The sequence below is a fragment of the Syngnathoides biaculeatus genome, chromosome 18 (assembly GCF_019802595.1).
Source record: "Syngnathoides biaculeatus isolate LvHL_M chromosome 18, ASM1980259v1, whole genome shotgun sequence".
NCBI lineage: Eukaryota > Metazoa > Chordata > Actinopteri > Syngnathiformes > Syngnathidae > Syngnathoides > Syngnathoides biaculeatus.
This window is the reverse complement of record NC_084657.1, coordinates 13,951,094-13,968,233: the sequence shown is the minus strand read 5'-3', so window position 1 is coordinate 13,968,233 and position 17,140 is coordinate 13,951,094. Positions and strand designations below refer to the sequence as shown.

At 44.0% G+C, this 17,140-nt stretch overlaps 2 protein-coding genes across 2 annotated transcripts; one reads left to right on the top strand and one right to left on the bottom strand.

The window, feature by feature from the left end:
• Window positions 1-305: 305 nt before the first annotated feature.
• sc5d (sterol-C5-desaturase) lies at window positions 306-7,715 on the bottom strand. Its single transcript, XM_061803831.1, has 6 exons — window positions 7,563-7,715; window positions 6,393-6,610; window positions 5,317-5,449; window positions 5,142-5,242; window positions 4,153-4,589; window positions 306-1,282 (listed from the first exon to the last, which is right to left on the bottom strand). Exons 2-6 carry the CDS (start codon window positions 6,600-6,602, stop codon window positions 1,207-1,209), a joined length of 957 nt encoding a protein of 318 aa, XP_061659815.1. The 5' UTR covers window positions 6,603-6,610; window positions 7,563-7,715; the 3' UTR covers window positions 306-1,206.
• Window positions 7,716-7,801: 86 nt separating this feature from the next.
• Window positions 7,802-15,755, top strand: LOC133491999 (uncharacterized). Its single transcript, XM_061803830.1, has 2 exons — window positions 7,802-9,213; window positions 11,721-15,755. Exons 1-2 carry the CDS (start codon window positions 8,545-8,547, stop codon window positions 13,785-13,787), a joined length of 2,736 nt encoding a protein of 911 aa, XP_061659814.1. The 5' UTR covers window positions 7,802-8,544; the 3' UTR covers window positions 13,788-15,755.
• Window positions 15,756-17,140: the final 1,385 nt, after the last annotated feature.

Sequence of the window (17,140 nt, the reverse complement as noted above, 5' to 3'; positions counted from 1 at the left end):
ATAATATAAAATAAATATTTAGAAAAATAGAAAGCGCTGTTTTTTATTTTTGCTGGGGGTTGTCTCAGATTAAGTCCCGTCTATTCTTTCGGAAATGACGTATTTAAATGGCATTTGACTCGCTGTAGCTCCTCCCGCAAATTCAAAACAAAACAAGACGTGGGTCTTGTGCAATACAATGCATATTTAATAATAATGGTTTAACACAAAATTGTAAAACGTGAAAAAAAATTAGATGAAGTTTTATTTTACATTTTATTTCATTAGTTTTATTGTCAAGTGAAATAAATCAAACCCGATCAGAATAGACACATGGTTTACAGCTTCTTACATTTTATTTTTCCTTGTCTTTGTATAACTTGACCCACCTGTTAGTTTTAAAGTCTTCTGAACTCCTTGAGCACAAATTTGCTCACCCGTGGTCAACAGATAATTACAATAGGACTTTTGAATGACAGCAATGCATCCATTTTTTAATTTTGTTGGTTAATTATTGCGATTGTACTTTGCATATTTGTTGCTTACCTCTCTGATAGTGTCGATCAAAACTGACTATATATATATTTTATTTGACCTAATGTTTTGGCCAAGGAAGCCTTACATACTATACTTGGGAAGACTAATAGCCTTCACTAAGATGGTTCGAAGTGGGCTAATCCTTATGCGGTTATGTCACAGTTTAGAACCCCCTGCAACAACAGAATATGATGAATGAAATAAGAAAAAGGGACGCACAAAACAAATAACCTCATCGGAATATTTAATCCAAGATTGTGTGTCGGTCCAGAGCGCAAATAAATCCAGGTGAAATAGGAAGGAAAAGGGGTGTGTCCAAGTAAATACTTGCCTAATCCAGAATTATCCTGTGACTCAACCGTGACCAGAGGAAGAATAATCTATCAGACGCAAATTAAATGCGCAGGAACACGGTCCATTGCATTGTACTGAATAAAAACAAAAGAAAACCATCCTCTTCAAGTTCTTTAGCCTGTATTTGGACCGCAATTGACAAACATGGCGCTCATGAGGTCAGGCTGGCTATGGAGACAGAGTGAGTACATCAGGTGTTCATGATAACAGACCAAGTGTTACTTGTTGTTGCTTATTATCGGGATGATCGAGTGCGTTTGTTGCGCGTTTAGCGTCTGTGTTGAAGCGCTGGAAGTTGAACTGGTGTGACCTCTGGGTGGACGGCAGTCTTTGCTTCTACAAGAGTGACAGCCGGCGAGAGCTGGAGCACCGCGTCAACCTCAAGCTCACGTGCATAGACGTGCGCTGCGGCCTAGAATGTCGAGGTAAAGCACTCATTTAGCCGTCTTGAGTTGCATCTCAGTGTTACAAAAATGTATTTTATCTCAGGGGTGACACCTCCTGAAACCAACCCCCAGGAGAATGTCATTGTCGTGCAGTTCAAGGCCGGCTCGACGTTGAACCTGTGCGCCAACAGTGAGGACGAGTCCATGTAAGTGTCGCGGAGTTAATCGCAGAGCCCGTTTGACCCCTGCGCTAACCAAAAATGCAAACCCTATTGAAAATATGTACTCTTTTAGATGAAACTCCAACACTGGAGTTCAAACAAGCGTATTCAAGAATTAGCCGATGACCTCATTTGAACTCAGTTGCTTACCAAAACTGGAGCATTTCACCAACATGTTACTCCGCAAAAGAATTTCTCACATTCTAGTTCCTGTTCCAGCTATTTTCTTGGCAAAGTTCATGGAGAATATAATTAAACCCCCCCCCCCCACCAAAAAAAAAAAAAAAAAAAAAAAAAAAAAACTAAAGATGCCACTGCCTTCCATGTGTTGTTTCTGTTCCCTTCTTTCAGCGCTTGGAAACTGACCATGCTGGAGACCAAGAGGAACTCGGTGAGATCCACGTCGTTAGGTTTGTTTTTTTGGGGGGTATAAAATGTACAATTCGAGACCGTTTTTTTATCTCACCCCTAGGTGTTCACCTACGACCCCTATGATGATTCCTATCAGGCCATACCCCTCAGCCACTATCACACGGTCTATGTGACGCCTGGAGCAGGATCAGGTACAGTCTGCTGTGTGGAAAAGTTTAAAGTGAGAACTTGAATCCAAACAGCAAAAATAGCATGTTGCTCAATTTGTGATTTCGAATGTCACGCAGGCACATTTGTTGAAGTGTCTGTCTTGATGCAACATACCTTGACTGAAACAAGCTTTTTCAAACTTATCACAGTCTGCACCCATTTTGACTTTGAACTCAAAGCCTGAGGTCAGGCCTCAGAAGTTTCGATTTCCCCACTTCCAGTCTGAAATCCAGGATCAAAGCCCAGTTTGGCCCATTAATGTGCTTATTTCTTCTTCATGTTTTCATTTCTTCCTCAGGCACCCACCAGGTGATTATTCAGAGGGACCCGTATGACGGGGTGCTTGACAACCTCGCCATGGGATTACTGGCAGGTACGGCGGCGGGAGTGGCCATGCGGTCCTTCCTCTGGACACCCATGTTCTTCTGCTGAGATGGATTTAAGGCCGCACCTTGAGCCCAACCATTACTAAGAGTCAGTTCACATGCTCAGCTGCTATTTTGTTTGTTATTCCTTATGTGCAATTTAGCTTACAGTATTCCACAAATTGTAACTGCTGCTGTCATTTCACATTCTTCTGGTTTGTATTTAAAGTACAGAATATGAACCACAAGGACTGAAGTGCCTTTTTTTTCATTATTTATGATTATGTCAAAAACATTTTTGAGATAAGGTTCTTCAGACTGCAACGCTTGAAATGTCTTAAACTGGCATTGTTTTAGCAATGCTGTAAAAACTAACGACAGGCTAGAACCGATTAAAGAATTAGTGAAGAACAGTGATTTTACGATTTTACCAGTTTCCAGCCTCTGGAGGAAAAAAAATGGCCCCCAACACTAGTTTCACCCGTCTACACAAAATAGAGTGGACATGTGGAAGACATACACAAAAAAGTGTCAAGGACCCATGCCGAAATACTGAAATGGAAGCCACGCATTTAGTTTTATCGAGCAGCCAATTCAAGGAATTGAACTGAAATTTACTCTCATGATCCTGAAATTCACCCAAATGATCCCCAATCAGACAAGTATGCTAGTCAGTCAGACATTCAGCAGAGAATTGCCTGTTCATCGTTAATTGTAGATTTTTTTCTTTATATTTACAGTTGGCAAGCTACTTACTGAGTGGTGCCATATTGATTCTGGGGGACTGCCTAAAACTGATCCAGAACTAGGCTATTTCTGTTGAAAGCAACCATTTAAAAGCAAATTCCATGGCTCGTGTACTCCTACTTGAAAATCTGTTCTTATGAACCCATTTTGGTGCAGGTATTTTACGCTATGTTTCAACTGCAGATCAATTCAGATAGTTTTGGGGCCCAATGTGGCATGTATCGACGACTACAACTTTATGGATTACAAGTCCGGTTTTCTGAAGAAACAAAACAGAGATGTGTGACAAGCAATGCCGGGGTTAAGGAGCAGCAAACAGTCAGTGGTGAGAAAATGCTTTAAAACTCAAATACATGGTGAGAGCAATGAGTTCAAGCAGAAAATCCTTGCATGCATCATGAAACCTACAGCTGGGACCATGTTTACTTCTGTAAACACATAGAACATCATGTTTGTGGGCATGAGCAACGTGACGGTGGGTTTTGTGCACATATGAGTCACGTCAGTCTCATTCCATCCCCATTAGAAGTCGCATTTGTTTATGCCATGCGGACGGCTGCCTGTACCTACAGTATGTCCAGATTCTCATCAAAGTTTTCCCACCTGCCCAAAATTGGAAATGGACATTAGTGTTTTGGGTAGGCTCAGGCAGCAACTGCAGCTGTCCTACAAAAGGCAATTCAACCACACGTCTTATGGTGGATTAACACTTTAGCACAGTACAGTACTGCCCATATTCAGAATGTAGAACAAGGATTAAATTTGCAGACTGCTTAAATCTGTATCCTACAGAAGTCTTTTCAAACACTTACTGAAAGACGGGGAAGGGCAATGACGAGCCAAAATCCGCTTGAAAACGGCAACCACCGCTCATACCCTACTCAGCAACTACTTATTTGGCAAGTACAAGAACACCAATTATTGTATGATTTCTGAAGCATTATTGATTGTCTTTAGTGATTGTGTCCAGAAAAAACTTACTCTTCTTTGCACATGACTTCTCTCTGTCCATTCGCTTTGGTGCCATCCAACCTGCCCTCCGCCCGAAGCCTGCGGATCACTTCGTGGGGACCCTTGCCCATCAGAGCTGATGGGTGGCGGTAGGAGCCACCCAGGCGGTCCCACAACGTGAAGTACTGGCCGTAGTTGTAGTCGAAGAACAGGTGGTGGTCGGTGTGGTGCGCCGAGCCGTTGATGAAGGCCGTCATCAGACCGGGCACACGGTAGTCGCCGTCGTGGATGGAGATCGTCCAGATGTTGACGAAGACGTACAGGGCCAAGTAGAGCACCTTGTGGAGCGGGAAAAGGAACGGGTAGATGTGGTATGGGAGCCCCTGCATGAAGCCGTCTACGGGGTGGAAGGCGTGACTGGCAAACGGCGTCGGGATCTTCCACACGTGATGCGGTTTGTGAAAGAGCTGTGGTCGACGAAAGACAAGAAACGCGGTTTTGTTCGGATGTCTGACGGTACACAAAAACGTTATAGTTCAAACCAAACCAGAGTGGTTCAAATCAAACTTTCTTGACAAAGAAATCTAAAAACTTCCTTCAAAAACATACGAGTATCAGGTTGGCCTGGTTTGAAACACGCACAACTCACACAGTAGACGAGTGCTTTATACATCATTCCAAATGTTATCCCCTCAATCTGGCATGTATTTGAATACTTATATTAAAAAAAAATAAATCACTTTAGATCAGTCAATTCTGATTATGGTGGCCTGTCTAAGCAGTTCACAACTTGGGAAAATTTAAGTGAGCCCTCAGCTAACGTAATAAATACATTATACCTACATTACTTCCAAAAAAACACACACTTCAGGGCGGAAATTTTTTTACATCATAAACATAATTATTTACAAACATTGTAATGGCGATCCATTTGAACTGCAACGCTTTAAAACCTGGCAAACCAGACACGAATATCAGTAAAAAAAACGTAAAGCAGGAACGGCTGTAACTGCACTCACCTTGTAAATTAGCTTATGATGTAGGAAGCGATGTATCCAATAAATGCACATGTCGGTGAAAAGCAGGAAGGAGATCATACTCAAGAAGAATCCAGTCCACCCTGCAAGCATGCAAAATCCATCAGTGCCGGTGAACATAGAAAGATTCACATCCAGGAACAAGGCACCAACGTACCCAACGGAGAGTCGTGGACATTGTCGTACACTTTGCTGTACCCTCGAACTTCTGCGAAGAACAAGGCGACGGTGGGAATGCTGATCCACGGGAGGGAGGTCAACGCATATTTGATCTCCCGCTGAACCTGATTCTGAGGAAGTAAATTGTTTTACGTCTGAGTTTGAACAGTACTTGAAAATTGTTGTGGACACATTACAGTGATGTACCGTAGAGGATCATGAACTGAGGTCCCGGATGAGTAAAATACTGTCGATAAAAGTCAATCAATTGACATTAACCCCCTGCCAACTAGTGTCAAGGGTACAAAAGCAGAAGCTTGGGGTTTAACCCCAGTAAGAAGGCTGTCTATTGCCCAAAGGACAAATTATTGGACTTTAAGGTAACTGTATTTTTTCCATGTTCATTCCGTGTAGCTCTAATCTGAAAAACCCAAGTCTGTTTATACCTTTTCCAAGTTTACTCGCTACCTTTCCTATCTACAAAAGTCAAGAGTCATCGAGTGAACTAAAGGGCTAATTACTGGACTCCAAGGGAACTGTTTGTACCTTTTCCAGGGTACAGAAGGTTTGGGTATGCTCCAAAGTTGTAAAAGTCAAGAATCAAGGATACCTGCCACAAGTAACCAACTCTTACACCACTAAAGGTACAGTCTATTATTACCTAGGGCTAATATTTTACTACAAGGTAACTGAGGGTACCAAAAACTCTTCTCTAAGGGATAATTAGAGGACTCCAAGGTCACTGGTCTGTACTTCCTCCTTGTCCACTTTAAAAACAAAGTTTCAAAGTTTAAAAACAAAATATTTGAGAGTGTCACCTGAGTGATAAAACCTAACCTCTTAAGATACAATGTTATAGACTCAAGGGTAATGCACGATGTCGAGGGCCAAAGAGGACAAGTTACATTCCAAATTTGCCGTCCCAGTGATAAATTATATATTTTTCAAGATACTAGAGTGCGAGGCAGTTATACTTTTTGTCTCTTATTTAATATGTACTGTTTGGGAACCTGAATATCTGCACAAGTACTACATAATTGTCCTTGCATTTGGCGACTATTTTTATTGACTGACCTCTAAGAATTGCGGATGCTTCATGAGATCGTGGTCAAAGATGAAGTAGTAGCTGAGGGACCCAAGGCTCAAGTAGAGGACCGCCGCCCCGAGGTTGGTCACCACCAACAGGCTGAGGATCTGCCGCAGGGCGCCGTCCTCGGCCCACGATGCCGGGTACACGTACGGCGTAAAGACGTAGTAGTCGGCCACGTTCAACACAAGATCCATGGCTGAACCTATATGTAAGAAATATGTACAGATATCAACAGCACCTATACGTGGATTGGCACAGTGGCTTGTATCTGATACAGTAATTCTTTTTTACTTGAGTATTTATCTTTCTGATGACTTTTTACTTTTACTTCATTCATTTGAAAACATCTGCATTTTTTTACTGCTTACTTCTCAAAATTGGCTAATTTTTTTTTCAACCTGCACAGATGACAAATGACAGAGAGAGAAGTAATGTAAACTGCTTTTGGGATCTTAATTTTATTAATTCCTTGAGATTTCGGATCTTACAAGTTGGAAAAAAAAAATAAAAATGGACAGGAGCAACACAATGACATACAAAAACGAAAAGCTAAGAGATATTTTCAGTTGTTTTTCTTCTTTTTTTATTCTTCTCAGTTGAAGCAGAATGCAAGTTTGCAAAAGAACTTTTTTGTAGTGCCGGTTTTGTATATAATTGGAAAAAAAAACTGAAATGCGTTTCAGTCTGCGTTTAACTTTTTTTTTTGTTTTGAAACATATATCTGTCCTTCTACTTAAATCATTCGTTCTGCAACTGTATAGGTGGGTAAATTTTGACTTTGTGTATATATTGCCCAATTTTTTTTTACCACTGAAAAAGAATAGCAAACGACGTATTTTATTATTACTATTCAATAGCATTTTCCTGCATTGGACACAACATTACAGACCCATATTTAGCGTTCCATCTTGAAAGTGTAATTTCCTAAGCTCAGCTCATTCATTATTAGTTAAATTTGTATCAAATTGTGACAGATATTTTTAATATTTTTAGTATTTCTCACACTTAGGTTGACTCAATTCTTCGAATCCCCCCCACAGAAACAATCGTCCACTGTGTCCCCGCACACAAAGGTGTTCATTAACAAGCACAAATACGATAAAAGCATCTATTAATATTCGAGCAATATGAAATTGTAGTTATAAATAATGTACCTGGTCGTGGTTACGCTTTTCAGGACAGGAACAATGTTGAAAGGTCCGGCGCCGACCTATACGGGGACAGTAACCAATCGCTATGGTATGATGTCATTCACCAGCAGCCAATCAACGTGGAGTTTCTGGTCACGTCAGCTGTGTTGTCCGTTGCCATTGGCCAGTTGGGCGATCTGCTCACCGCACAAGTTTTGCTGGACTGGAACGAGCTCAAACGCCCCCCCCCCCAAAAAAAAAAAATGTTGCACAAAAAAAGCACCTTAAATGCTGTAATTGGACGCTAACTTGGATGATGGTCCATACAGGTACAACATCCCGGTGTGTTCGTCTATCCTGCTCGTCCAAGAGCGGTAAAAACGGATCATCGTCCACCAGCATAAGCCGCTTAATAAACGGAACGTCGTTCATTATAATAATAATTTAAGATTGGCCTGAGCTACAACCCAAACATATCGCACGATAGTGCATCAATTTATAGATGGTTACAGGGGTTTCCATCCTTCACTAAATTCGGCGTCATTTAATACGCCCCACTAGTTTACTCTGGTTATTGTCGCATTTTCTCAGGCACTTTCAGTCACCACACAGGAAAAGAAAAACATAAAGAGAAACAATTAACCACAAGGCGCCGCCATTGCTCCAGGTAAAACAATCTTGTCCTGGAACTATGATAACAAACGTCACCATGGGGATCTAGGCAGTAACCCTGGATCTCATCACCATGACGTCATCACAAAGCTTATTAGACACATGACTGTGATGTAGAGCCATGTCCCCCTTTTCTGGCTGTCATCATGGCTAAACCTGACTGTGGGCTAGAGTCATTTTACTCTGGCGATCCCATCCTCACAAATCATCGTAGCGATAGAACGATGTACTAGAGCCACAACTGCCGGGACCTCGACCCAAGATTGAAATAAGTGGGGGCAAAAAGGCTAGTCGGCCCCAATGCGGCACTGAACCAAGCCAAAGGGAAAGGAAAATGGATCCCCCGGAGAACAATTACTCCCTAAAGCAAAACGTGCAACTCCTACAGTATCAGACGGAGAAGTTCAGACAGTTGTGGACTAAGGGGAGCGAGTGTTTCGAAGAGCTCAAGCATTACTACATCCAGCTCAATGAGGAGTGGCAAACCCAGTGGCTGAATCGGGAGGAGACCATCGCCTCCTACCTGAGACACCTGGAGCTGGACTACATCAAACTGTTAGAGGAATACGCCAAACTGTACAACACACGGGACGCCAACGAGAGGATTTTACTGAAAACCAACGCTGACTTACACAAGTGTAATGTCGAGCTCAAGCAATACCACGTGCAGCTTAACGAAGTCTGGCAAACCCGCTGGATCAAACGGGAGAAGAGCATCGCCTCGCAAGTCAGCTATCTGGAGGCAGACAATAGAATGCTGGTGATGGAAAAAGCAGAGGTGTCCCACCGCATGAAGGCCAACGAGAAAATGTTCTTGAAAACCAAGGCCGAACTGTACAAAACGAGCTTGGAGCTGGAGAAACTGAAAGCCTCCAAAGACTCTCTGTCGTTGGAAATGTCTGAAAAGGAGTTGAACTGGAAGGGAGAGAAGGACAAACTGCTCAAAGAACGACAGGAATTTCTAGAAAACGTCAAGCAGTTTGAGCGCTTGATCCTGCGTGTGGTATGTGTATGTTAGTATTCAATGCACCTATCCTGACACCGGATATAAAAGTCTACACACCCTTGTTCGAATGCCAGGTTTTTGTGATGTCCAAAAAATTACACCATCAACCTGTTTTTGATCCTGCTCATCCTCACTAGGGTCAAGGTTGTGTTGGCTCACCTGTCTTTGGTCAAGAGGCAGGGAACATCCTGAACTGATCAAATTTAGGTGGATCTGAACCCAAGTCCTCAGAACTGTGAGGGAGATGTGCTATCTCTTCATCCATCCTGCCACCTGATAAAACTCACCTAAAAAAAAAAATTAAGCTTTTCGAGAGGTGAATTAAAATGGTTGCATAAGTTTGCACACCCTCTGGACATGTGGATGTGCTTAGAATTCAGCGATCACATTCAAACTCATGTTAAATGGGATAGAAATGACAGCATTTTAAGAGCTCAAAAAAATGTTCAGCTGCTCTGTTAGGTTTCTACTGATATTTTTGTAGTCACATCTTACAGTGCAAGCCCTGGTCTGCAAAGAGCTTCAACAGCATAAGAGGGATCACATTATTCAAAAGTATCAGTCTGGAGAAGAGTACAAAACCATTTCCAAAGGAATTAAATATCCCATGTAACACACTGAATAGAGAATGGAATGGAAGTGTGAGAGGAACGGGACATCCCTACAAAATTGATGAAAAGACGAGACAAAAACCGGCCATGGAGGGTGCCGAGAGGTCGACAGAAATAGTGAAGGCTCTCCAGGAATTTTTGGCAAGTACTGGATGTTTAGTACATGTGACAACAATCTCCCATCTTTTTCTTGTCTGGGCAGTGGGGTGGTTTACAAAGAAATTAAAGAAAAAACTCAAAATATTTGGCACATGGGAAAGTGTTATTGCTGTGCTAAAACCAAGGTTGAACATTTTGTCCACAATTCCAAAAGGTGAATTAGGCACACAAACAAATTCCAAAAGGTGGATTAAGACTGCCGAAGTGAAGGGTCGCCCTGCGTGTGTGGTTTGGCAGCTGTTTTCACGAGTGGCCAATCTGTTGGCCGCTGTTTGTGGTGCAATTCAAACTTTGAATTTGCTCATGCCGTTTGCGGGATTGCAGATTATTACTGCCTAATTTACAATGTGGGGGGTCACTTTAATGCGACGGTCCGGTGCCATCTGGTTGGACTGCATTTGGGAGTGTGTGGCAGGCCTTCGGGGTAAACACAATAATGCTCATCAGGAGATCAGAGGTGAGCAACATTGTGCTTTGGAGCTATTTCTCCCAAACTAACCGGGGCCTTAGTCGAGGTGTAAGGGAAAACTGAGCAGTTTCAAATACCACTCAGTGTTCGTACAAAACCTTCAGGCTCCTGCTCTATTTACATTCATGAAGAAATATTTGGAAACTATTACGATAACAGCTGTCCCGTTAGGGTTTAATGGAAGCACTTAAAATGGTGGCTTGTATGGTAACTCCCATTTAACATTAGTTTGAATGTGATTATTTCTGAACACAGCCGCACCGCCATTACCCAGTTATAATAGGGTGTGCACACTTGTGCAACCATTATCTCGGCAATTTCTACTTCCCCTCTTGAAAAGATTTTTCAATTGAGTTGTACAGCTAATGGGTATCATCAAAGTCAGAGTTTTGCTGTTTAAAAAGAAAAGATGTCTGAAACTATGACCTGACAGTACAATATCATTAAAATTATCATGGAAAAAAAAATCTTTACCTGGCCCATCTTATGCCTACAATTTAATTTGAATCATTTTACAACGACACATGGCACAACAAGAATGGACAATCAGACTGTAGAGAAGGGAGGCGTGAGGGAACAGCCTGTCATTCTTTTTGCTCACTCCACTCTCCCGCTTACTAGTCTCAAGGGGACACGGCAGCCTCATGCAAAAGGAGACTATTGTAGTTTCTTGGTCAGATTATTTAACTCCAGTTAGCAATAAAAAAAAGGAAATAAATAAAAAAAGGAATTGGACAATTCTCTACTTCAAATCAAGGGTAAACAAATAACTGTGGTGTCCTATATGCGGATGGCTGCATATCGCAGGACCTGGAAAACCCTCGTGCCGACGCACAAACGACAAGTGACATAACTGTTCGGACTGGGTCATCTGGTAAATTGATCACCTTTCTTATGTTTTCATTGATTTTACTTTTCAAAATAAACAACATTAAACTCATAATATTGCATGTTTATCGCGTAAAGGAGTGAGCTGCGCTTTATTTCTTTGGGTAGAGATTTCGATCGGGTTGTGAAATGAATGCGGCTACATTCGAAACTTGCTAACAGTTTGAAAACTGCGTTCTCCTTTAATAGTTGAAAAAGTTTCAAAATTACATATCATGGTCTTGTTTTTTTTTTTTAAATATATATATATATATATATATATATATATATATATCTCACACAAAACTGGCATTTGAGCAGGCATGTGTAAACCTTTTAAATCCAGTGTTTGCTTAACTATATGCAATACGCCTGACTCTCCTGCTGTCTCTTTTCAGGAGATTGCTGTCAGAACGATGGAGGAATGGACAAAACTGAAAAAGGGGGACAAAAGAGCCAAGAATGAGGACCAAGACTGTGTCATGGAGCAGGATGGAATAAGGGAAGGAGGCGATGACAATCTAGCAGAGAGAGACAACAGCAATAGCGAGGCCAGTCATGAAGAGGACAAGGAAGAGGTCGACATAGAGGACGAAGAGGAACAAGACGACGAGGAAGCCATGGACAAAGTGGAAGAGAGTGGTGAGGAGGAAGAAGAGAGTGGCATGGACGAAGAGAGTGACGAGGATGATGACAAGAGTGATGAGGAGGAAGAGAGTGATGAGGAAGAAGAGAGCGACGGGCAAGAAGAGCCTTACGAGGAGGAAGAGAATGCCGGCGAGCAGGACTGCGAAGGCGATGATGAAGAGTGGGAAGATTGTGACGACGACGAGTGGGAAGACTGCGACGATGAACAAGAGGAGGAGTACCAGGAGGAGGAAGATGATGAACAAGAGGAAGAGGGGGAAGATGGTGACCAGGAGGAAGAGGACGAGGGTGACCAGCAAGAAGATGGGGAAGAAGAGGAAGACCAGGAGGATGGAGAAGAGGATGAGCAAAAGGACAAGGAAGGGGATGATGGTGACCAAGAAGAAAAGGTTGACCAAAAAGATGGAGAACAGGAAGAGGATGACTCAAAGGGGGGAGTAGATCGTGATCAAGAAGAAAAGCAAGCAGAAGATGACAATAATCTTGACAAACCGGGTCAAGAGGACACCACGGAGGAGGTGAAAGAAGATGATAGCAAGGAGGGTGAAGATGGTCCTAAACCGGATGAAGAGCAAGAGGGGAAAGAGACAGACAAGACAGAGGAAGGGCTGAGTGAAGAGAGTCCCAATGAAGATGGGAAAGAGAAGGGAGAAGAAGAGGGGAAAAAGGAGGAAGAAAATGAGCCAGGTTCTGGAAGTGTCACTGAGGAAAAAGAGAGTGACAAGGCGGAGGGAGAGGAAGACGGGAAAGAGAGTGAAGAGGGTGAGAAAGAGGGTGCAAAGGAAGAGGGAGAGAGTGTGACTGAGGAGACGAAAGGAGTGGAGGATGAGAGCGTGAAGGAGGATGAGGGGAGCGTCAGCGAGATGAGAGAGGCTGACGAGAAGACAGATGGGGAGGAGAGTGTCACAAGAGATGGCAAAGAGATGGGTGAGGAAGAGAGTGTCATGGTAAACGAGGAGCCAGTCACCGAGGCGACGCAGGGGGGTGAGGAAGAGAGTGTTTCGAGTGATGCCAAAGAGAGTGAGGGAGGTGACAAAGAGAGTGCGAAGGAAGCAGAGGGAGAGAGTGTAGAAGAGAGTGAAAAGTCAGAGGACGGCACTCCCAAGGAACAAGAGGGGAGGGACGGTGCCGGCGGCGAGCAGAGGGGGAGTGACCAAAAGGACGAGAGAAAGGAAGAGAGTGCCAAAGAGGACGGGGAAACTGTTGTTGAGGGGGAAGATGACGTGCCGAAAGAAGGGGAACAGGAGGGGTTGAAGGAACAGATTGCCAAAGAAGACGGAAGTCAGAGTGACAAGATGGAGGAGAGTGACAAAAAGGAAGAGGCAAAGGAAGACAGTGCCAACACGAAAGCGAGTGTTGATACCGAGGGGAAAGAGAGTGACACAAAGGAGGAACAGAAGACGGAGGGTGCCAAAGGAGTCGAGGAAGAGATTCTTACTGAGACCTTAAAGAGTGACACGTTGGAGGAAGTCATGGAGGGTAGTTCAGGGACGGAGGAGGCGAGAGACAGTTCAAAGGAGGAGAGGAGTGATAGCAGTGTGAAAATGTGTGTCAGGGTGGCGGAGGACAGAAAAGAGGAAGAGGGCATCACACCAAAGGAGGGCGAGAGAAGAGAAAGCTACTTTGAAAGAATGATCAGCCGCCTCACCGAGAAAGACAAGGAGGAGAGGCGAGAGCGGGTGAGGCGAGAGGAGGAGCGGCTCGAACGGGAGAAGAGAGACCGTGGGAGTCGGGAAGAGGAGAGCGAAGAGGACGAGAGGTGGAGAAAAGAACGCAGGAAGGAAGACGAGGCCGGGGAGGGGGAGGAGAGGGACTGACCAGCAAAAGAGGTCAGGTGGCACCAAGTGGAAGATAAGGAAGTGCGCGAAACGAGCGGGCATCTCCCAGGACCACTAAGTCTTGTCACTGTTCATGCCCACCAACAGATGATTTTTTTTTCTTTTTCTCAAATTTTTACACCTCTTTCGCGCGATTCAGACATTGCAGCCTCCCGCCCACGTTTCCCCACTGTGAAAGTTGGAGGCTTCTTTTGGTGATCTGTAATCACTTTTCCAATCTGCCTGGAGGAGGGGAAAAAAAAGGAAAAAAAAAGAAATCTAATTTGACAATGAGGTAATGAACCCGTGAAGCCATTATCTTTAGATAAACCGTTTCAAAAGACTGGTTGAACACTGATGGAAATTCTATTCAACATCGCTGGGCTGATTTCTCTATTTGGTGTGGGAAGAAGGAGCCCTTTCCACGATTGAGAATTTACGTTCAGTATTTAAAGTTACCAGTTATCATTATTCCAAGGAGTGTCAGACCTCTGAGCAATACCTAACTATAGAAAAGACACAGTCCGAGACTATTGGCGGATAAAGCCGACGAATACCTCTTTCCAAATACCCGATTCCCTTGATGTCAGAGTCCGGTAGCCTTCGATCAAAACTTTTGGATTTTGATTATTATTACTAGCCTTGCATCGCTGCAGATCCAGATTTTGCTAGTCTGTGAGGATAACGTCTTGGAAAATGGACGGATGCACGTGGTCCTCTGACCATTTGACCCAAATCACAATCCTCCACACCGCCCCGAGAACCAGATCTTAGTATTTCCATTGCACACAACCAAAATCTCCCATCCAATCATTCAACAAGCAGTTGTTGATAGTCTCGTGGTATTTATCAAACTCAGTTCAGAACCAACGAAACATCAGACATTCCCAAACCTGGTTTGTGAGGGATGCTGTTCTTAACCACTCGGAATTCTCCTTGGTAAAATCCATCAACCTGTTTTTGCCAATAACCAAAACTGTCCGCTCTGGGGATTCCCAACTACTGTATTTGGAGTCCATAAAACACCTCCCAAAGGTGCACAGCAAGGATCTGTACTCAGCCCCGTCCTCCAACTCCCTCTTCAATGACATATTTGGTCATGGCGTTCGCGGATTACGCAAACATTGGTGCATTATGGACAGAAGAGTTGAGAGGTGCAAAAACCTACTGTCTTGGATTGTGGAGCTGCTGTAATGTGGAAGACTTTTCATTGTGGTCTGCCACCTACTTTTAAAAACAACGTCCAAATATCCACTAAGATCCCGCCAAAAACGAGCGACTATTCGCACACCGCCCTCAATTTATTCTCCTAGCATTTGTTTATCATTTTTTTATTGTTGTTGGATAAATGGACTGAATTCAGAGTTGTCTTTGACTTTTACGGACACAAATAAACAATGTGAGCGAACATTAAATGTGGTTATTACACAGGAAAAGGGAGAAAGGAAGCGCCGATGTAATGTTTATGAAAGAACCTTGGGTCTTACCACGTGGCTATTCGAGCTGTTTCAACCTGAAATTACCCATCATGGCCCGGGGCTCCAAACACATCAATCCTGAAATTTCGAAATGTTCAAATGTGAAAGCCCCGTGCGCTTCCATGTGATATTTATCAGCTTCTTGGATGCATGTCGGCCTTTATTTGTTCCGCGCTTCCTTGTGTATTCATGACATGAATAATGGCGGGGATGCTAATCAGACGGCAGACCCCAGAGCGGTCCCAGAGCGTCCCGCTGGAAAACCAATCATCCGCGTGGCCTTCTTAGCAAGCAACCGACCCTCCTCCAGACGAGATTGCACTCGAGGAGCGCACCCTCTCCATTTTGCATAGTGCCGGACTAACCACAGGCACTGATTAGAAGCATCCTCCCCACTGATACGCGGCGTTGTGTCTTGATTTTAATGAACTTCGCATTAGTCTGGAGCCTCTCCGCACCACGTACACTTGCCTCTACTTGCCCCCTCGTAGCGTGGAGAAAAGTCAAAACTCCTGTGGGGGATTAAAAAATAAATAAATAAACGAATCAGCCAACACTTCTATCTGCGAAACAGCCGGCCGAGCAGGCTCTTGAGCAAAGACAAAAATATTGACAACATGTCTGCTAGCCATCTTATTATCTTGCCCGGGGTTGCTTTTGGCAAAATAGCCGATGCTGCAGGCAACCAATGGCGGCGGTGGCGGCACGAGGGTTGCATGCTAGGGAGGGGGGAAAGATGCCAATGTTTGCAGAGCTTAAAACCCTGACACGTTTGTGTACTGCTGCCCCGTCGTCCGTCGCGGTAATGCTCCAGCGATAAAAGGCGTCGCGGTGGAACATGTGCCAACGACTGATTCGGCCCGCGACGGCAGTGTGGCAGCAAGACCCGCACCAGTTGCTTTGAAGAGGAAATGCGGCAACGATAACAAAAAAAAAAAAAAAAAAAGCCAAAATGGCGAAAAATAGAGCCCTAAAAAGGATTTTTCTTACCGTTTCTGGGTCAAACCAGAACCTCTGTTTTTTTCTGTAGAGGTTTTGCCAACGTTGGAACGGTGGGGCAACGAGTTAAAGGGGGTTGGCTTCACAGTTCTGGGGACCGGGGTTCACATCCCAGCCCCTCCTGTGTGGAGTCTGCATGTTCTCCCCGTGCCTGCGTGGGTTTTCTCCGGGCACTCCGGTTTCCTCCCACATCCCAAAAACATGCATTAATTGGACGCTCTAAATTGCCCGTAGGTGTGATTGTGAGTGTGACTGTATAGCTCAGTGGGTAGAGCGTTGGTTTGGTAAACCAGGGGTTGTTAGTTCGTATCCCACTCCCCGGCATAAAAACTGTGCCAAACAAATATGATCGTTCATCTTAGATGTCACGCTGTGGCGACCCCTAACGGGACAAGCCGAAAGAAGAACAACTGGTTGATTCTATGTGCCCTGCGATTGGCTGAGAACCAGTTTAGGGTCCACCCCACCTCCTGCCCGTTGACAGCTAGGATAGTCGCAAGCTCTCCTGCAACCCTTGTAAGGATAAGCGGCTCAGAAAATGGATGGATGGTTTTACCAGAATTCTCTGACGAAAAAGTGGGTTTGTCAGGAAGTGGAATATTACTGTGCGCCTGACAGCGTCTTGGGGTTGGGGATGCTTTTGGAGGGTTTCCTTCCACTCCTAGATGAAAAAGTGGGTTGAACAGAAACACCCCCCCAAAAATGTGAATATGAGGAAAAAATGCTTTGAGGATAAAGGTGCCAAAATAGAACACATGCTAATAAGCGCTTCACCTCGCTAACTCACCGTGTTGCTCCGCAGAGGAAGTGCACCCAAAGCATTGTAGGAAACGGGCTAAAATCTCGTCATTAGCGGGAATGAAAGCACAAAGAATT

Coding starts and splice junctions, on each gene's coding strand:
- sc5d (XM_061803831.1), bottom strand. CDS start 6,602: ATGGATCTTGTGTTGAACGTGGCCGACTACTACGTCTTTACGCCGTAC. Junction 5,243..5,316: donor TGTCCACGACTCTCCGTTGG/GTACGTTGGTGC, acceptor GCATGCTTGCAG/GGTGGACTGGATTCTTCTTG. Junction 4,590..5,141: donor ATCATAAGCTAATTTACAAG/GTGAGTGCAGTT, acceptor CGTCGACCACAG/CTCTTTCACAAACCGCATCA.
- LOC133491999 (XM_061803830.1), top strand. CDS start 8,545: ATGGATCCCCCGGAGAACAATTACTCCCTAAAGCAAAACGTGCAACTC. Junction 9,214..11,720: donor AGCGCTTGATCCTGCGTGTG/GTATGTGTATGT, acceptor GTCTCTTTTCAG/GAGATTGCTGTCAGAACGAT.